General features: G+C 51.0%; 1 protein-coding gene across 1 annotated transcript; it reads left to right on the top strand.

Annotated features, from left to right (window-relative positions):
* On the top strand, nucleotides 13,145-18,983 carry LOC8054184 (DUF21 domain-containing protein At2g14520). The gene is made up of 11 exons (XM_002466637.2): nucleotides 13,145-13,711; nucleotides 14,571-14,647; nucleotides 14,806-14,889; nucleotides 14,972-15,085; nucleotides 15,175-15,261; nucleotides 16,088-16,227; nucleotides 16,323-16,410; nucleotides 17,102-17,175; nucleotides 17,696-17,832; nucleotides 17,954-18,201; nucleotides 18,526-18,983. The coding sequence occupies exons 1-11, from the start codon at nucleotides 13,345-13,347 to the stop codon at nucleotides 18,565-18,567; spliced, it is 1,458 nt and encodes a 485-aa protein (XP_002466682.2). The 5' UTR covers nucleotides 13,145-13,344; the 3' UTR covers nucleotides 18,568-18,983.

Raw genomic sequence — 20,946 nt, 5'->3', positions numbered from 1 at the left:
GCGTGGCAGTTTACCTCCCACCTTCCTCAACCAACAGCAATTCCATTCCCACCCCACCACCGCTTCCCCACCTCTCCCGCCGCTAGCTCGCGCTCCTCAGGGCCGCCACATCATCCCTCGCCCTCAGCATGCCCGCCTCCTCGGCGGCGACCCTCACCGTCGTGCTGTCGCACTACCCCTTCCTCTCCGCCCTGACCGTGGCTCCGCTGGTACGCCAGTCCACGACGCCGACGTCGTGTTGCTCGTTGTCGCGTCCGCGTCGGCCGCTTCCCGACTCTCCATGGTGCGACTCTCCCTAGGTTCGAGCTTGGATGACGCCGGCGGCGAGGCCGAGGCCGGAGGGGCATTGCCGCTGGAGGTTGTCGCTTTGCGGCATCTACTCCGGCGACCGCTGTCGACGAAAGCTAGTCGACAGTCTACCTTGGGGTATACCCACGGTAGTAGTTTATCGGTAGACGGTGCGCAAACTACGAACTCGATGGTGACGCAAGACACGGACAAGCTTTTTATCCAGGTTCGGCCGCCGAGTTGGCGTAATACCTACGTCCTGCGTCTGGTTGTATTGATTTGTGTTGAGAGAATATGATGTGTCCTAAGGGGGGTCCCTTGCCCCTCCTTATATAGTCTGGAGGGTAGGGTTACAGATCTGGAAACTAATCCTAGTCGGTTACAATTGCCATGGATAATTCGATATCAATTCCTATTCTAACCGACTAGAATCCTGCTTGATCTCCACGTCTTGTTTCCTTGCGCGAAACTCCAGGTTGTCGGATCAAGCCTTGAACTCGTCTCGTAATGGGCCAAGCCTCCTGGCCCAAGTCTAGCCGTAAGGGTATAGGGGTTTATACCCCCACAGCTAGTCCCCGAGCACCATGTATTGTGATGTAGCACGCCGTCTTGAGCTTCTTCGATCAGCGAGGCTCGACGTCTTCAATAAGCAGGAAAGTCGCCCGAACAGTCGCAACGGTATTTTGACCAACTCAAAAGACAGTTGATCAACATGGACATCGAAGAAGCGAGTTGTTCGAAGAATGCATGGTGCTCCAAATTAAAAAAGATTTCTTTCCTGGTGAAGTGTGCCCACTTTACTTTTTTGAAAGGTATAAACACCAAAAAAGCAAGCATATTCACCGCAAGGTGAAGTGTGCCCACTTAGTCCCCGAGCCTGGTAGTAGGTGACGTAGGCACGTGGTGCCAGGGTCAAAATAAAAGTCCTCAAAGAAATTCTGTAGCTGAGATGCATCGCCAGATGCATCGTACCGATGTAGTCCCCGAGCTTGCTGGAAGGCGAAGTATGAGCCTTGTAGCAAGGTCTAAAAAATTGAATTTACCAGTCCCCGAGCATATCATGCTCGTCTGCAACTGAAAAGACCAATCGACCAGTCCCCAAGCACTTAGCGTGCTTCTTGGAATTATATGTTGCTATACTGTACGACCAGTCCCCGAGCGTCGAGCGCTCGACGGTCGGTGCATGCTTTAAAGCTTTGAGCTCATAGAATGAGCGACCAGTCCCCGAGCGTCGAGTGCTCGGTGGTCGGTGCAGTCATTGAAGTTCCGAGCTAATAGACTGGTCGACCAGTCCCCGAGCGTCGAGTGCTCGGTGACCGGTACAGTCCTTGAAGTTCTGAGTTGGTAGACTGGGCGACCAGTCCCCGAGCGTCGAGTGCTCGGTGGTCGGTGCAGTCCTTCAAGTTCTGAGTTGATAGACTGGGCGACCAGTCCCCGAGCGTCGAGTGCTCGGTGGTCGGTGCAGTCCCCGGGTTGTTGACTCACTGGCGTATATGTCTTCTTACTTTTGAAAAGATCTTTCCAATTAAAATTGTCGTGACGAGGTCTCCTGACAATATGTCAGATGGATGCATGAAAAGTTGCGCCTGGCAACTGTACAACCGCTCTTTGCATGGTTTGAGAAAAGGAAACCATCAATTGGTACGAAAACTCCGCCGCATTAATTATCTATAATCATTGTAAACCGAAACGCCGCGTCCGCCGCATGGCCTGCCCACTTCCCGAGAATACAGGAAGTGGGAGAGGTGGGGTCGCGGGTTTATAAGGGCCTAACAGGACCGCCTGTACCGCTTCGCCTGCCATTGCCTTCAAACCTTCCGCTCTCATCTTCTCCAATCTCCTGCATCTTCCTAACTCCAGCCCACACTCGCACCTCTAATGGCGAAGAGCGACTCCAGGAAGAGGGCCGACCTGATGGCCAAGGAGTGGAAGAAGTCCCGCAGCACCACAAAATCTCTTGGTGACCTCGTCGATATGGGTCTTCTGCACGGCGCAGAGCTCGGCGGCTGGAGGGCGCCGGAGGGGGAGAGCTACCCCGACCCTCGCGCCGGTGAGATCGTCGTTTTTGAGGATTTCGTTAAGAGAGGCTTTGGTGTTCCTGTTCATCCTTTTCTTCAAGGTCTTCTTTTGTACTATGAGATCGGGATTTGCAATCTGCACCCGAACTCAATTCTCCTTATTTCCACCTTCATCCATCTGTGCGAGGCCTATGTTGGCATAGAGCCGCACTTCGATCTTTTCCGGTACCTTTTCTGCTTGAGGAAGAAGGGAGCAGTTGGAGGCTCCAAGGTTGCAGGTGGAGTATACCTCAACCTTCGCGATGGGATGAAGAATCGCTACCTGCACTGCCCATGGAACACTTCCTTGACCGAATGGTACAGGAAGTGGTTCTACGTCAGGGAGGAACCGGGCAGCTCCACGTTCTGCGACGTGGGGTACATTCCCGAGAAGAGGACGAGCTGGACCGACCGCCCAGAGTTCGACGGTCAAGTGGCGGATCTGATGAAGCTGATCGACTGGTCGCGCCTGGATGGGCTTGGCGTGGTCGGCAACTTCATTTGCCGCCGGGTGATGCCCTGCCAGAAGAGGGTGCACTCGGCGTATGAGTATGCCGGGAGCGCAGACCCGACCAGGATGCGGTCGGAGATCTTGGAGAAAGCGGAGGTACAACAGCTGTTGAACGAGCTGTTTAACTTCGCGGATGGGGGCTTCATCCGTGGCAGTGATCGGGTGCAAGCCTTCAAGTTAGGACGACCAGCGCCAAGGGTATGTAGCAGAGCCTGTTTGATCATTCGTATATCGTCTGCAGTTAACTCATCTCTGTTGCTTTTGCAGGTCGGTGATGTCGACCGGTGCACAGTGTATGTATCACTGGCACCGGGGATGGAAAATCCTGCGGGAGAAGACCCGCCAGAGGAGGACGCTGCTCGGTGTACTCATTATACCAGCAGTGAGGAAGACCAAGCCCGCCCCGCCCCGACCTCCGAGGAGAGGGTAGCGGGGAAAAGGCCATTGCCGGCAGATCCCTTGCCGACGCCGAATCTGCCGGCGGAGAGCAGCCAAGCACCGAAGCGTCGTCGGCTCGTGCGGATCGTCGACGACGACGACGACGAGGAGGCTGCGCCGTCGTTGGTCCGACGGCCTCGGAGCCGCCCAGACACTGCGCCGGTCGCCCCTGATCGAGTGGCCAGCGGCGCCGCTGCCCCGCAAGCTGTCGAGACGGGGGCACAGGTGCCGACCGGTCGGGCGAGGAGGAGGTTCACCGCGACCCACCGTCGGTCAGACCTGTAAGTGTTCGACTTATGTTTTCTTTTTTTTTTTTAACTTCAGTTCCTGTAGTGCGGCATCGGATGTCGACCCTGGCCAAACTGTCGGCCAGGGAACGGGCGAGCCTGCCCGCGGTTCTGGGGATGCAGCCCCCCAGACCACAGAGCAGCCAACAGCTGCAGTCGCGCCTGGGAGCACCGAGGGGCTCCCGAGTGCGGCGCCGACAACAAGCAGCCCGACCAGGGCTGGAGAGGCTCCCCCAACTGACTCCTCGGAGAAGGGGAGATCTCCGACCGCTCCTCCTGCCGGGGGGAGTGAAGTCCCCCCGCCGCCCCGAACAGGAGCCTCTTCGGCTGCAGGCTCCCCAGGTCTGGTCCAAGGGCCAGTAATGCCTGGGACCACCACCGGGGGTGACGCAGCACAGGAGGAAGAAACCCGGGCGGCCTCCGACGACGAGGTGGAGGAGATCGAGGGTCGTCCCCGTGATGGCCGCCAACACGTGTATGTGTGGCGCCAACGCGGGGATCACTTTATCGGTCATGAGGAGGTCGCCGAAACCGAAGAGGCCGCCAGGGTGGAGCGCGCGGCCAAGCGCCTTGTCGACGAAGTCAAGGTAAGCGGCTTTTTGTACTGCTGCGCATTCTTTTTTTTTGCCTTGTCCTGCTTGATCGTTGTATGCCTGCTTTGTAGGACGTAATGAAAACGGCGAAGTACCGGAAACGGTGCTTTGACCAGATAGAAAACGTCATGGCCGAGAACAAGGCCCTTGCCGCGGAGGTAGACCGGTTGCGGGCGGAGGTCGGGGAGAAGGTGGTCGAGATGAGCGCCGAAAAGGAGCGTCGTCTCGACCTCTCTCGTCGTCTGGCCGACCAGTACCGGCTGCAGGAAGGTTAGTCACACGCTCCGAGCAGTTGCGCGTACTTGTATAGTTTGCTTTGCTGACCAGTTCGGATTCACGCAGACTTGGAGGAGGAGGTGGCGAGCCTCCAACAAGAGAAGGAGCAGCTCGGCCAACAGCTCGCCAGTGCACAGGAGTCCGGGCGGCGAGCGGAAGAGGAATTGGGTCGAAGAGACCGGGAGTTAGCTGGTAATGGGTACCGCCTTGTTGGTTGCTGCCTGCCCCTTTGCTTGTCTGATATGCCGAAAGTAACGTTTCGTTTTGTTTGCAGTGCTCAAGGTGAACACCAAAAAGCACCTGGATGACCTGGTCAAGGACCGGGACTCCTGGAAGGTAAACTGTTGCAGGATCTGGAAGGGAGTGTCCCCGGTCCTGGACCTGATCAGTCCCGAGCTCCCGGAGAGCCAGCCCCGCGCGCCGCGGTTGACCCCGGTCGAGAAGGCGCAACGGGCGTGGGACTGGCTCCAGCAGTTCGTGAAGGACGCCGGGGAGTTTGCCGGCGCGCACGTCCTCAGCGTGGTGCGCGCCCACTACCCCCTGATCGACTTGAGCAGGCTGGAGAAGGGGTACCCGAAGGAAGTCGGCCCGCAGGACGCGGACGAGCTTCGGGGTAGTCTGCTGGACTTGTCGTCGACGGTGATCGGCGACATCAATCTGTGCGGAACGGCCACTCCTCCAGACCAGCCGAGCTCAGATAGGTCGGCCAGGGAGTTGTCGGGCGCGTCCTTTGCTGGAGATGGGCGGTCGACGCCTGCGGTCTCGACCAGCCAGGCGCCGGTGGCCCCGACCCCTTCGTCCGGGCAGCAGGGCCAGGTGGGTGATCAGCCCGAGCAGCTAGGCCAATAGAGTAGTCTGTAGGAATAGACTAGTGTTTGCCCGTCAGGGTATTTATTGTAAACTTTGTATGTAAAGTTTGTAATAAAGTTTGCTTTTTGTCATGACCGTTGTTTTGAGCGCTGTAAGAATATCTGAGTGACGTGTCACCGTATTTGTCTTGGTTGTCGCTAAGAGCATCCATTGCGGGAGTTTTGCCGAGTGCTGTATGTGACAAGGTATAGGCAAAAAATAGAGAATTTCATTATCAAAAATTATAAGGTACTTACAAAAGAAAGTCGTTAAAACTTTATGGATAGAAACGTCGCAGTTTGTCGATGTGCCAAGAGTTAGGCACTCGTGTTCCGTTTGGGTATGCCAATCTGTAGGACGTAGGTCGTGTGACCTCGGTCACCACGAAGGGTCCTTCCCAGGGAGTGGATAACTTGTGCATTCCCTCCTGGCTTGTTTTCCATCGAAGCACCAGATCGCCGACCACGAAGGAACGGTCCTTGACGTTCCTGTTGTAGTATCGCCTGACTGCCGCGAGATATTTTGCTGTTCGGAGACATGAAACTAAACGCTTTTCCTCCGTGCAATTGATTTCGAGTTCTCTGGCGTTGTCGGCAGTCGGCTCGTCGTAGTGCTCGATTCTAGGAGATCCGAAGTGTATGTCAGACGGCAGGACCGCCTCTGCACCGTATACCATGAAGTAGGGAGACGCCCCTGTGTTTCGACTGGTCTGGGTTCGGAGGCCCCAGACTACTGCCGGCAATTCTCTCATCCATCGACCAGGTGCTCTGTCGTTTTCGGTGTACAGCCTCTTCTTTAAGGCGTCAACGATCATTCCATTAGCACGTTCGACTTGACCGTTGGCACGTGGATGTGCTACAGACACATATTTTATGACTATGCCTCTGTCATCGCAGAAATCCCAAAAAGTGGTGCCAGTAAACTGAGTCCCCAGGTCGGTGATTATGCTGTTCGGGATGCCGAATCTGTGTATGATTTGATTGAGAAACTCCACGGCCTTCTCGGAGGTTGCCTTGACCAGGGGCATGTATTCGATCCACTTGGAGAACTTGTCGATTAGCACGAAGACAAACTTAAAATTGCCCGGGGCTGGTTTAAATGGTCCGATCATGTCAAGCCCCCAGCAAGCAAAGGGCCAAGACGACGGGATGGTTTGAATTTCATGGGCAGGTACGTGGGTCCTCTTAGCGAAAAACTGACATGCTTCGCAATGCCGAACCAGTTTTTCTGCGTCGCTAACCGCGGTTGGCCAATAAAAACCTGCTCGGAAAGCCTTTCCGACCAGAGTTCTAGATGCGGCGTGGTTGCCGCAGGATCCGGCGTGTATGTCCTCCAAGAGCTTGATACCATCGTCTTGGGGTATGCACTTGAGCAGTACCTCGGAGCTTGCGTTTTTCCGCATGAGTTTTCCGTCGACCAGGATGTAGTTCTTTGATCGTCGGATGAGACGCTCGTTCTCTGTTTTGTCCTGAAAACCTGTCCCGTCTGAGATGTATTTGATGAATGGGATACGCCAGTCACGCCCACCGGTTGTCGGAGTGGCGTCATCTATGAGCATTGCCTCGGTGGGTTGCTTGTTGACCAGGGGGGAGCTTACGCTCGGCTCATGGATGTCCTGGACGAAAATACCCCGCGGGATTTGGGCCCGAGACGAGCCTAACTTTGACAATCTGCTGCTTGGTTCTTATCCCGGACCACGTGGATGTACTCTATGCCATAGAAGTTAGTTTCCCATTTGCGAATTTCTTTGCAGTAGAGATCCATCTTCTCGTGGGTTGCGTCCCACTCCTTGTTGAGCTGGTTGATGACCAAAGCGGAGTCGCCGTAGACATAGAGGCGCTTGACCCCCAGTTCGACGGCTAGTCGTACGCCATGTAAGCAAGCTTCGTATTCGGCGACATTGTTTGACGCCGGAAAAAGGATCCGAAGGACGTAGCGGAGTTTGTCCTTGTTTGGTGACACGAACAATATCCCAGCGCCTGCGCCGTTGATGTTCAAGGACCCATCAAAGAACATTGACCAGTGGTCTGAGACATCTGGAACGGAAGGCTCGTTGAGATCCGTCCATTCGGCAATGAAGTCGACCAGGGCTTGAGACTTGACAGTGGTACGACTCTGGAACTCTAGGGAAAATGGACATAATTCCATTGCCCATTTCACGATTCTGCCATTGGCGTCTTTATTGCGCAGGATGTCCCCGAGAGGAAAGCTGGTTGTCACCAGGACTCGATGGCCGTCGAAGTAGTGCTTCAGCTTTCTTGACGTTATCAGGATGGCGTATATAAGCTTCTGTATTTGTGGGTACCTGGCCTTGGATTCGTTTAAAACTTCACTTATGAAGTAAACGGGTCTCTGGACCTTGAAGACGTGACCTGGTTCTTCTCGCTCGACCACTATTGCCGTGGAAACAACCCTGTCGGTTGCAGCAATGTAAAGGAGCAGGTCTTCATTGGGCTGAGGCGCTGTGAGGACAGGCGGTGAGGTGAGGAAGGTCTTAAGCTGAGTGAACGCAGCGTCGGCTTCTTCTGTCCAGGAGAATTTTTCTGACGCTTTCAATAGTTTGAAGAAAGGGAGGCCTTTTTCTCCCAGCCTTGAGATGAAACGACTGAGGGCGGCCATGCATCCGGTTAGCTTCTGAATATCCTTGACGTTCTTCGGTGTTCGCCTCTGAAGTCGTCGCGGCTGTCGCGCCGCCGATCCCAACCCTCTCGGTGATCGCGGTTGTCGGAGCGGCGGTGATTTCTGTTGTCGTAGCGACCACGACCGTCATCTCGCCGGGAGGGCTGGTCGGTGCCTCTCGCATCGTCTCGGATTAGTTTTTCTGCGTCATCAGCATCGGCATAATTTTTAGCCGTGGCGAGGAGCTCTGCTACCGTTGATGGGCGCTTACGCAACAGCTTGTTCCTCAGCGCTTCATGGAAACGCAAACCCTTGATAAAGGCTGATATGGCCTCGTCATGAGAAATCTTCGGGATTTTGAGGCGCATATCCGAGAATCGTCGGATGTAATCGCGCAGAGGTTCATTCTTCCTGTCTCTTATCCTTTCAAGGTCATACTTGTTTCCGGGCTGCTCGCATGTGGCGATGAAGTTGTCGATGAAAGCCTGTCGTAGCTCTTCCCAAGAGTCGAAGGAGTCCTCGGGCAAGCCGAGAAGCCACTGATGACCAGCCTGGTCGAGGACTACGGGGAAGTAATTAGCCATGACGTGCTCATCTCCTGCCGCTGATCGGATGGCGATTTCATAGAGAGTGATCCAGTTCTCTGGATTTTCCTTGCCGTCGTATTTTTTGAGTTTTTCGAGCTTGAAATTGCGGGGCCACACGACCTGGCGGAGGTGTGAGGAGAACTGCCTTAGGCCCGGAGGACCGTGGGTCGCGTCGTACTCGATGCGGCGCAGGTTTTCGTGGACTGCTCCCTCTGCGGCGCGCCTGTTGATGCGATCCCGGGCATCTTTGGGAGGGATGTTGTGGCGGAGATCCCTGTGTTGATCTTCTTTTTCTTGGCCGCGTACGCGGTCCTGCTGGCGGCGGCCATCGGCGTCCCGACCACCATCATCGCGCCGTGAGTCCCCTCGACGGTTGTCGGGGGAGCGGCTGCGGCGACGCCTGCTGGGTGAGGCCCGGCTACGATGAGTCTGGTCGGAGGCGGCTTCCGTATAAGAGACGTCCTGGACTCTCTTGAGCAGAGTGGCTGTCTGTCCCATTGCGGCGATCAGGTGTGCTCGGATACTGGTCCGGACTCCCTGGCATTCGGGGGTGTCAGGAAGCCGATCCAGGTTGGCCATGGCGACAGCCACGTTGGCGCTTGGCGTTTTGTAGACCGGCTGGTCCCCGACCATGTCAAAGGCATCGTTGAGGTTACCTGGTGGCGTCTGTTGTTGCTCGTCCGCACGCCGTCGGGTGCGCTCGGCGTTACGCTGTTCGCGGAGTTGCCTCTGGTCGTCTGTTTCTCCGTCAACAGCCAGTTCGTCGGCGCTGACATTGAATACAATATCCCCTCGCCGGGGGGGGGGAATATCGGGAATCGGTCGAAACCCGGAGGGTGTGAGGGAAAATCCAAGTCGTAGTCCTCGTCTTCGGTGTTCACAACCTCGGTGGGGACGGAGCCGGTGCTTGAGTTGGTGCTGGAAACCTGGCCGTCCCGTAGCTCTCGGATGGTCACCATGTTGACATGGTGACGATTGTTCCTTGTCGGCGACCAGCCCGCTTTGCTGAAAACGGATTGGACATGCTGTGAGTAAACAGAGGCTGAGTTGTTCAGGCCGCAGGGATAGTCTTCCTTTTTGAGCTCGACGGATCGTCCTGAAGGGGTTGAGGTTATCGTCAGGGACGTTCCCAGCCGTTCGTGTGTGGCGACACGAGTTGGCCGGCGGAATTTCGAAAAATCCGCTCGAGCAGCTTGGTCGGTCCGGCGCAGAACTCCATCTATTAGTTGGGAGACTTCGAGTAGCTTGGAGTCAGCGCGATCGAGCGCTTGGAGGAGGTCCGAGCAGTCGATCTCCTTTCCCTTGTAGAGCGGGAACGGTGGTCGGGAGCTTGGTGCCGTCATGCGTGTGGTCGGAGACGGCATGATCTCAGATTGGATCTGGATCTTTTTCGGAACCGTGGTCGCGAGACCGCCGCTGCACGTCGTCCACGTGATCTGGCCGACAGTGATCGTGAGGCCTTCGGGCACGGTCGCGGAAGCTGGGATCGTGACCATCTTGTTCGCCGGAGAAGTTGCACGCACACCCCCTACCTGGCGCACCACTGTCGACGAAAGCTAGTCGGCAGTCTACCTTGGGGTATACCCACGGTAGTAGTTTATCGGTAGACGGTGCGCAAACTACGAACTCGATGGTGACGCAAGACACGGACAAGCTTTTTATCCAGGTTCGGCCGCCGAGTTGGCGTAATACCTACGTCCTGCGTCTGGTTGTATTGATTTGTGTTGAGAGAATATGATGTGTCCTAAGGGGGGTCCCTTGCCCCTCCTTATATAGTCTGGAGGGTAGGGTTACAGATCTGGAAACTAATCCTAGTCGGTTACAATTGCCATGGATAATTCGATATCAATTCCTATTCTAACCGACTAGAATCCTGCTTGATCTCCACGTCTTGTTTCCTTGCGCGAAACTCCAGGTTGTCGGATCAAGCCTTGAACTCGTCTCGTAATGGGCCAAGCCTCCTGGCCCAAGTCTAGCCGTAAGGGTATAGGGGTTTATACCCCCACAACCGCGGGCTTGGATGGCTATGGCGACGGTGCGGGAGCCTCAAGTGGCTACAACTGTGCGCTTGCGACGGCACCAGGGATGGGCCCGCGTCACTGGCCTTCGTGGGATGCCTCGCTAGCTCGTTCACGCTGGAGCTTCGTGCTTGCCGTGTTGTCGCGACCGTGTACTCCTCCTTGCTTCGTGCTTGATCGAGCAGATGCGGGCATGGGCAGGGACAGAGGTAGCGACAACGGCCAGGCAAGACAGTGGAGCGCGCGCGTGTGCGTACTGCGTAGGTGCACGGGTTACGAGATCGACAAAGATGAGCGGCGGGCCGGTGGCCGGCGGTCGGCATCGAGGGGTGGCAGCTGGAGCTCACGATGAGGCGCTGCAGGTCCTCGAGGAGACGGAAGATGAGCTTTCCGGTATCATAGCTCGTGTCGAACTAGGTGCGCGAGATGATGTCGCCGGTGAGCCGAGTCATGTACCCGCCGATCTCCACCTCGCGACACCGCCCGCCGCCGAGCGACGGCGACGACGCCAACGCTGCCTCCTGGAGCGCACGGATCGTTTGCTTTGTGCACTCCACCATGTGACCCACGCGTCCCTGCAATACGACGCCCGGTGACCATTGCCGCACGCTGACGTCCCTCCTGGTTTATGACGGCGGCAGCAGCGAGGCCCTTCATCGGTTCATCCAGCAGCGTGCTGCTGGTCTGCACACCTTGGACCTTCGCCTCCCGCTCGACTTGCACAATGATCATCTCCTTGCCATTGGAGCTGGCTCGGTTCAACACGGGCAGGATGCCACACATGGGGAAAGTTATTTTTGCCCTCAAAGGCATATGCTCCCACTCTCTCTACCATTGGATTCGCATTGAGAAGTGTGCAAACACACATCTCCATGCGAATCCAGTGATGGAGAGAGTGGGAGCATATGCCCTTGAGGGCAAAAAAACTGCGTTCGCCACACATGGCCTAGCTAGGTGCACTAGTGAGTTGCGACGTGATGGAGAGCGACAGGGAGGTGGTGGTGGTGAGGAAGCTGTACATGGTGCGGTGGAATAGCAAGGCGGTGGACCTGGAGGTGGAGGTGCACGTGCTGTCGGCGGCGGCGGAGCGCAAGTGGGAGCTGGTGGAGGAGATGCCCATGGGCCGTCGGCTGCCACGCTGGCCGCCACGTAGGCGAAAACTGCCATGTTGGCCACCACGTAGGCAGAAACCGATCTGGAATACCGCCCAGGGGTAAATTAAACCAACATCCAAAGTTTAATGTCACATTTATCTGGTTTTATAGGTCAAGACCCAAAACTACACGCCCATCAATACTTCAGAGGTTATTTAGACTTTTTCCCTAAACAAGATCTTTATTGGTGGCTTGTCAGAAGTAAAATTGTGTAGGCCCATCGAACTCATCAGCTCATGTCACTGTCTTGAACGAAAGCATGCATGTGCCACACCGTGCGCCAGTCCACAATTGACCGATCGTAACAATTTATCTGAGCTATCATTTTCAACCTTCAGAAAGTTTATACACAAACATGGGTAGCGTGCAGTTACAAGTCTAGATCCCGACGCTTTAAATTGGTGAACCATAACCGTTTCCTTTTGGTTTTTTTCAGTGCGTCCATCTCCATCGTCCACCAGGAAGAGACTCACAAGTCATAAGTTACAACTGAAGTTTAGTTGGCCACCTTTTTATCCTTCTTGATTTGGCTCTAGTTTTCACAACTTTATTAGTAACGCTAATCTGCTACTGATACAGTACCCATGACAAAATTTAGGTCATATATGCCCTATGATAAGGCCTATATATTATGAAACTATTTATGTGCCACGTAAGCAAAAATATGTTAAGTGACATTCTGCTGGACGACGCGGCGCTTCGTCCACGGCCCGTGCAGCACCGGCTTTACACGCGCCCCGCATGCAAGCATGAAGGCAGCTGCTTATTTTCAAACTTGCCTGATGACGTGCTCGGTGCTCCAGCTATTTTGCATAAGAGTTCGAGAGACTTCCTGCAACCACAAAGTTGTGTATCGAATAAAGCAACTACAACTTTAACTACTAACGTTTACAGTAATGTTACATTAGGCTACGTGTTATGCACAGTTAAAAGTCACAGGAATACTTAAATTTTCAAATCATAGATGTCACATTGAAGTTACATAAAAATTATGTGTTATTATTGAAGTACCGATCGTAACACTTAGACCTTATTTAGATATTATCGGATCCATATTAATCTACATAATTTAATTCGAGTTCCACTTCAATCACCTCAACAAATAAATCATGTGTGAATCTAAAATAAGGTTTTAGTGGGGAAAATCTGTTCCAATTTTAGATCATGTTGCAAACTATTGGATATACAAGGTTCTTACTGTAAAACAAAAATTGAAACGGTGACTTCTTATATAGTTATACATATATATAAAACATATAAATATGACGTGAGATACGTGCAAGTATTATGTCTTGCAGAATATGCTTAAGCCGGTGGGGTACCTTTGACCATGATTTGAAGGCGATGGTGGTAGTCGTCAGACGCCACCGGCTGATCATACACGGAAGCGGCGGTTATAAATGCCGACAGCCCAAAAGCTCGCGCAGTGTCTTCCAGCAATTTCTCCTACAACCCCGTGTCAGTTGTCACGACGGGCTAAACCAAAATAATTAGCCTCGCCTCTTGTCGCTGCACCCTGGGCCCATCCCTACGACGGACCCCGCCTCCGGCAAAGACGAATTTGTACGGCCGCGAATCAGGACCACTAACCCGGATCAAGTGGGCCAACGGGGCGCCTACCTGGCCCACATGTCAGCACCTCGTCGGTGCCCACCCGTCCTCGTCGCATGGCCTCCGCCGGCCACGCCTCACTGCGCAGTGGACACACGCCTAGGCTCCTAAATAAAGAAGGCAACTGCGCTGTGGAATCGCTCGCGACGCAGGAGGTGGCGGGGCGAGCGCTTCTGGTGGTGGTGGTGGCTCTCGTCGTCAAGCAGCGGGAGGGGGAGAGAGGAGCGGGCCGGCGGCGGAGGTGGATGGCGGTGGAGTACCACTGCTGCTCGGCGGCCTTCTTCGAGCACATCGTCATCATCGTCGTGCTCGTGCTCTTCGCGGGACTCATGTCGGGCCTCACCCTCGGCCTCATGTCCCTCAGCCTCGTCGATCTCGAGGTGCTCGCCAAGTCCGGCACCGAGCAGGACCGCAAGCACGCAGGTACCCTATTCCTACCGTCGCCAGTCGCCGCCCGTGTTTCTCGGGCGCTCCGGGTCCCTTGTCTTCTCTCGCGTATACTCGAGATGGAGGGGGTAGGTGCGAGGTCATGTTGCGCTTGCGCGACGGGGCGTGTGCGGTGCCTGATTTGGATGTGCGGTTGGTCGGATTTCGCTGGGGCTGGTACACGAGTTGGCTACGCTTTTCGTCGAGCACCTCCAGGGTGCCGGTTCGATCCATGAGTAATGGAATAGGCGTTTTGCTTTGAGAATCCGACATTTGAACTGATAGGCTGTTTCGCCGTATTGCTGATCAGGAGTATCTGAAAACCCCTCGTGTTTCTGGACTTGGTCGCCTGTGAATGTGATATGACTGGTATTGATCGCCTGGCAGTGGGTTCTGAGTTTCTCTGAACATAATGAAAATGCTGTACTGCCTTTGGCTTCACTAGACATTGGAGTTTCTTTTTTACATATAAACCAAATCAAATCTAGGGAACATAAACTTTGGGGTTTCCTTTTTGTTATATACTATTATATATAAAAAGCTGTTCACAAAAACAGAGAGTTCTTCCAGTTCTTCTGAAGTGAGACTTACAGTATATTGTTAGGAAAATATGTGCGAGGTTGTGGCTTTCAGTACAAAGTGAACTGTGGTCTTTAGTTAGGTTTGGCTGATATCTGTGGGATTTTGCCGCATTGAAATGGTTGGAGATGAATCCTAGGATATATATTATTTGTTGACTCTGATGCAAAAGTATTTGTATTAGTTAAACTGCAGGAAATATCAAATGCAAATTATTGCCTTGGATGCCTTTTTTACAGCAGTGCTGACAGTGTGACACTATGTTTCTTTATTCCAGCTAAGATTTTACCTGTTGTGAAGAACCAGCACCTTCTGCTATGCACTCTTCTAATCTGCAATGCTGCCGCAATGGAGGTGCTGCTCTATTCTTCCAGTGACTTTTAGATTACATAAGTTTGAAACATACTCTTAGATTACATAAGTTTGAAACTCAACAGTAAATACTTTTAGATTACATAAGTTCAAAACCCCACAATAAATAAGTTGTGATGATATGCTTTTCTGTGTGTTAGGCTTTGCCCATATTCCTTGATAGCTTGGTGACTGCTTGGGGTGCGATTTTGATATCAGTGACACTGATTCTGCTGTTTGGTGAGGTGAATCATCAAATTTTCACTTACAGATGCTCAGCTTCATTGTCAAGTTTGGTGTCATGTGCTAATAGTTTGGTATGAACAGATCTTACCACAGTCCATCTGCTCACATTATGGGCTGGCTATTGGTGCTTCAGTTGCTCCATTAGTCCGTGTGCTTGTTTGGATCTGCTTTCCTGTTGCCTATCCTATAAGCAAGGTAACAGGCAACTCCCTTATCAATTGTATTAACATTACTTGAGGAGTTCTCCAATATATAATATGGACTGAAAATTTTCCTCTGTTCAGCTATTGGACTATGTGCTGGGTCATGGTCAGACAGCTCTCTTCCGTAGAGCTGAACTAAAAACACTTGTCACTCTGCATGGGAACGAGGTATACCAATTATGTTGTCTTCTAAGTGGCAAGTCTATCATGCAAATGTTTCTTTGCTGTGAAGCTAGACTGATTGTGTCCTTGCCCTTAGTGTATTTATGTTTCTATCTATATGTAGCTTTCGGTACAATCTCTCTATGCTCCCGCTAGGAAACAGTCACATGGGCATTGGCTAACCACAGTCTCTACATAGCAAATTCATACTTTAGAAAGTATTGCAGGAGAACATCATGTACTGTGTTAGTTTAAGCTTGGTTGATTGATTCAAGCATCTCGTTCGTATAAGAACAGAATTGTATGCTTGGCATTGGCAAATAAGTCTTTTTCAAATGGACCCGTGAAGTCTTCCATAGCTGATGTGCATGTTTAAGCATTGGGAGATATTGAGCTATTCCAACTCATCACAGCCAACTTATGATGGGTGTGAAAACCAAAGGCATAAGATGACAATTTTAAACTACTAGTATATGGTTATGTGAGTTCGATGTTTAGGCTTTCATACAATATAATTTTCATTTTGAGAGACATTAGTGGATCTGTGGATGATTTGCTGGTGTGGATGTGTATTCAACGGAAGCCAATAAATGATACCTAATTGAAATATTGAACAGAGATATATATGCTATAAACATCTTTTTACTGGTTTGGGCATAGATCTTAGACGCTTGAATGCAGCTGATCGACTTAATAGATGTGTTAGCTTTATTCTATCCACACACATCTAGCAAGGGTGTCATGGCATAGACTTTGAGAGACATGAAAGTTTGCCCACGTTTATGAAAGTTTCTGTTATCTTAGCTATATTACTTGTTTGTAACTGAAACAGGCTGGCAAAGGTGGAGAATTAACGCATGATGAAACTACCATAATAGCAGGAGCTCTTGAACTGACTGAAAAGAAAGCTAAAGATGCTATGACACCCTTGTGTCAAACATTTGCAATTGATATAAATGCAAAACTTGACAGGTAGTATGTCATATCTAATTCTATGTTTTAAACAGCGTGCTGCAGTTATTCAAAATTTTTGTTAAACAAACTGTGCCATTCTCTTTTTCACACAGGAATCTAATGCAAGAGGTACTTGAGAAAGGGCATAGCAGGGTTCCTGTTTATTATGAAAAGAAAACAAATATTATTGGACTGATATTGGTAATGTTCTGCTATGAAAATATGCTATGCACTTTTCACTAATCTTCTATGTTGGGAATTTCTAGCATTTTCCATCTACCCTTCAGTTGTCTGTCCTTATTGAAGAAAGATCTTTGCGTAGAATAGGATTCTCCACAATGGTTAGGATTACCAATTACTTGCCAAATAGAACATTCAAACTAATTTCAGAAGAGATTCAGGTAAATGACAGGGGAACTATGCCCAAAAGGGTTGCCATTGTCAATCTTTGCTAGAAGTACGTTGACAGCAAACAGTTGATGTACGTAATGTTGGTTTAGAATAAATTGTTTGCACCTGTATTTTTAATCAAGATAGAAATTTGTGGAAGATTGATTTATTAAGATGGACACGCATAACATACTTTATTATTTTGTTAAGGAAGAAGTACTTCAAACTGACCTGCTGTTCACGTAGCTACTCCCAAGGCATGGTGTATGAATGTGTAAATTGATTTAATATGAAGCAACACTATCAACAATGGCATGTGTGACATTGGCGAGAATTGCTGAATTTCTTGTAGTCTTTCTTCTATGATCAACGTGTTGCACGTGCAACATGTTGCGTGCGTTAATATTAGTGACTATGTTGTTACTTTGAGTATACAAATTTCTTCTTTTTTGGTAACCTTTGTGAATATAACTGTATTGCATTTATCTTTATGGATTTTCAGGTGAAGAATTTGTTATCAGTTAGTGCTGATGATGAGGTTCCTATAAAAAGTGTAACTATTCGCAAAATTCCTCGGTAATATACTAATATATGAAAGTTCTTTCTATCTGACGTTTTAGGTGGTTTCTTTACTGAACTATAACTCTGTTTCCATATGTATCAATATTACTGGAAATACAAAGAATGACCTATGACAGTATCCTTGATGCTCCACAAGAGAACTTGTTTCTATCAGTCATGAACATCACTATAGGATGGTCCTAAATAATTAGTGTAGTGTGGTTTCAGGCTTTCAGCTAGTTTGTTTTGTTGTCAGTTTATTGGCGCATTGTTGGAAGAACATTCATATATATGACATGCATAATTAGGTTAGCATACAGGTGGCTTATAGTTCGGTGATTATATAAGTCGTGGCTCTCAAACTCGCATATGAACACATCAAGTTCAAATTTAGAGATAGGAAAGTGAATAGTTTATTTCTTGACCAATTCCAATGTTGGATCCTTCTAGCTTGATCATCATATTTTGAACATATTACTATAGCAAAGACCTAATATATATTCAGCTAACACATGTGGCCCTTGATGGATTTCAGTGTTCTAGAAGATATGCCCCTCTATGACATCCTAAACGAATTTCAGAAAGGTCACAGCCACATGGCAGTGGTCATAAGGAAAAACAATCCAAGTTACCCACCAGCTGAACAAGCTGCCAATGATGGTGGAACTTTCGGTGAGCTCCTATGTAGTTGTTACACCTTATTAGTCATCTTCAGTAACTCACATCTGGTATGCATTATCTTCTCAAGATATCTTACTCTCTTTGCTTTCTTTTCTTTGGGTGTGGAACAAAGAGGTGTCTGTTGCGATTGATGATAAGAACAGCGAAAAGGTCGTGAAAAACCTTCCATCACCACTGCAAAGATGGAAGAGCTACCCTAACACTCAGAATGCATCAAATAGAGGAAATAGGCCTAAAAAATGGTCCAAAGATCAAGCAGACGTTCTTCAGGTCCATAAAGAGCCCTTGCCCACGCTGAAGGAAGATGAAGAGGCTGTTGGGATCATAACCATGGAGGATGTCATTGAGGAGCTTCTGCAGGTTAGCGGTCTGCAAATTTCTAAGCTTTATTTAGGCTGTCGAGTAAACTGTTTTGTTGTCTATAATGCCTGGCTACCGATAGCAAATTCAAACCAGATTAACTTTTATCATAGTTGTGTTATGAAATTATGGCGATTATTTTCTTTGTTGGAAAATTATGCTGATTAATTTTGTTTGTTGGAAACCATAAAGATATTAATCCTTATAAATATATGGAGGCTCAAAAGGTCCTATCTTGAGCACCGCAACTGTTGTCCTACAAGGTATCATTTGCAACATTTATTGTACAGTGATTCTTATCTTTTTCGGTTTTTGTTGGCGCAGGAGGAGATATACGATGAGACAGACGTACATGAGGAACAATGACGCAGGCCTCGCGCCCGCTGTTTATAGTTCCCTCTATGTGTTAGAAAATGCGGTGCGGTATATGTAATGTACGTAAACGTATATGTATAGATAGACAGATACATTGAGAGATATTTTAGCCGTAGCCCGTAGCCGTTCATTGTAGTACTATATATAGGTGGCTGGCTGTCTCGAGTATATATTGGTAAAGACTGTTCGGAGTGCGTCGTCCTCGTCCAGAAGACCGGAACAGGAACAGCAGCATGGCTTGGCTCTGGTCCTGAAAGGGAAAGAAACGGAAGCGTTGACGCGTCTGTGTAGCTGCTGGGTTCAGAAGAAACCCCAATAAGATACTACGTATTTGTTTGTTTATATGTGATGGCGGCAGGCTGATACATACCGTATGTGTATGTGAATACCGAGATGTGTCCACATAAGCAACATTTGTGAACTCCGCTCCTCGTTTTCTCCATGGGAGTTTGTTGATATACAGTAGAAAGGAGCGGCGAGGCGCGTAGAATCAGAAAATCAGAATCGAGGGGCCGTGTCACGGCCCGCAGCTGAGAGGGGAGGGGAGGGCAGACTTCCCGGCGAAGGCCAATGCGTGCGGACCCAAGCCATACGCAATGGGTGCAGCGCTGTAGCCTTGGCTCCTGCGTGCGAACAGCTAGGGATGAAAACGGATCGGATAGGAACGAATATCATTGATATCATATTTGTTTTCATATTTTTGGTCGGATTCGGATTCGAATACGGATAATATCAACCATGTCGGATAAGATATGATTGGACATTATAAATATACGATTTAAGTATTCAGATACAAATACGGTATCGGATGTTGAATATTCAGACTCGAATACGGACAGATCTAAACCCCTTTAAACGAATTCGGTCTCGAATACGGTCGGAAAATATCCGTACCGTTTTCATCCCTAAACAGGAGCATGGATTCCTTGGACGTGATTGGTTAGTTCCATATATATGGGCAAGCCAGGCAGGCTGCAGACCACGTAATTCTACGGAGTAAAAACTCATAACATGTACGTACAGATACAGTAGCCGTGTACCTACGACTCCTGTTTCATCATTAGAAAGATAGCCCACCGCGGCAGTCCGCACGCTCTAGGTGTGTTTGGTTTATTTTTATATAAATGTGGCTAGCAAAACTAAGCAAGCCAGCCTAAGGCTGCCTTTAGCAAGCTAAGACTTGTTTGTTTAGTTACATACGCTGCGGAGCCTGGCTACGATAAATCAGTGTTTGGTTGGTTGACTTAGTTTGTATACAGTCACCTCTTCCTTGCCCCCCCTCTGAAGCATTTTCTCGAACATCAAGGCGGCTGAGCTTTTGTTGCTTCTATCACTCATCCTCCTCGCCATCATGGTGCTCCTCGTGGTGTCAATGGCGGTCGGCAGCTTCGGCGGTCGTGTACTGGCGGGGAGGATCCACGAGGTCCTCGTCGATCCAGCCTCTCCACCATCCTATGATCCACGAGGACTCGAACTTGGCATGGTCTACGCGCTAGAGCAGCTCCGCGCGTGGAATGAGAAGGACGGCTCTACTCCGTTGCAGCTATCCACGGACTCGTCCTCCCTGCTCGCTGCAGCCACGGCCGTGGCCGCCACCTCCGACGCTCGGGGTGCGCTGTTGAGCGCCGCGATGTGTGCGCAGGCACGACGCCGCTTTGGCTCCGGCAGCCGCTCCACTCCCTCCTTCTCTCCTTCTCATCCCGGTCCGCCGGCGCACGCTTCCCAGGCGTTGCAGGAGCCTTTGCCTCCCCGGTTCGTGGTGGCATAGGAGAGGGCGCCTCCGCTGCCTCCGCGGCCATTTTCGAGCAGCCCGGATCAGCTCTGGATCGTGGATTTCGAAGCCGCCGGTGCGATGGCGTAACGAGCGAGAAGAGAAGGAACTGGGAACGGACGGGGGCCGGTTAGATCCTGGCATGGGGCTGGCGGTAGGTGAGGAGCGAGCGGTGACGAGAAAGCCGCATGGGGCTGGCTCGAGCCCGGCTCTAGGAGAACGGCTGATTCGGCCATTCGATCCTGGCCATGCTCCAAGTGTACGACCGGCTCTGGTTAGCCAAGCCCCAAACTCAAATCAAGCAACCAAACATCTAAAAACTAGCAAAAAAAAAACATAACTGTATTGGGCTGCCAACCAAACACGCTGTAACCATCCCTTGCAAACCAAAACGGTGCTCGCTGCCACTGTTGTACACTTGTTCACGGCCTCGCGAGTCGCGCGCGCCACTATCCGCTGTGCTGTGGGCAGCCTGCCTGCCTGCCTGCGTGCGCGGCGCAGGGTGGACGGGACGACGGGTGGTGGGGGGCGGGGGCCTGCCGAGCATGCAACTACAACGCGGCCGGTGAGTCGGTGTCCCTGGCGCCGGCAGGTCAGCA

The sequence above is a fragment of the Sorghum bicolor genome, chromosome 1, assembly GCF_000003195.3.
Source record: "Sorghum bicolor cultivar BTx623 chromosome 1, Sorghum_bicolor_NCBIv3, whole genome shotgun sequence".
Taxonomy (NCBI): Eukaryota; Viridiplantae; Streptophyta; class Magnoliopsida; order Poales; family Poaceae; genus Sorghum; species Sorghum bicolor.
The sequence above is the reverse complement of the archived record's forward strand: the minus strand, read 5'-3'. Positions and strand labels throughout refer to the sequence as shown.

What these genes read in the sequence shown, in the direction of transcription:
- LOC8054184 (XM_002466637.2), top strand. Translation starts at nt 13,345, where the DNA reads ATGGCCTCCGCCGGCCACGCCTCACTGCGCAGTGGACACACGCCTAGG. An exon ending in TTGCCTATCCTATAAGCAAG is followed by an intron (nt 15,086 to 15,174) that starts GTAACAGGCAAC and finishes TCCTCTGTTCAG; the next exon opens with CTATTGGACTATGTGCTGGG. An exon ending in ACTATTCGCAAAATTCCTCG is followed by an intron (nt 17,176 to 17,695) that starts GTAATATACTAA and finishes GATGGATTTCAG; the next exon opens with TGTTCTAGAAGATATGCCCC.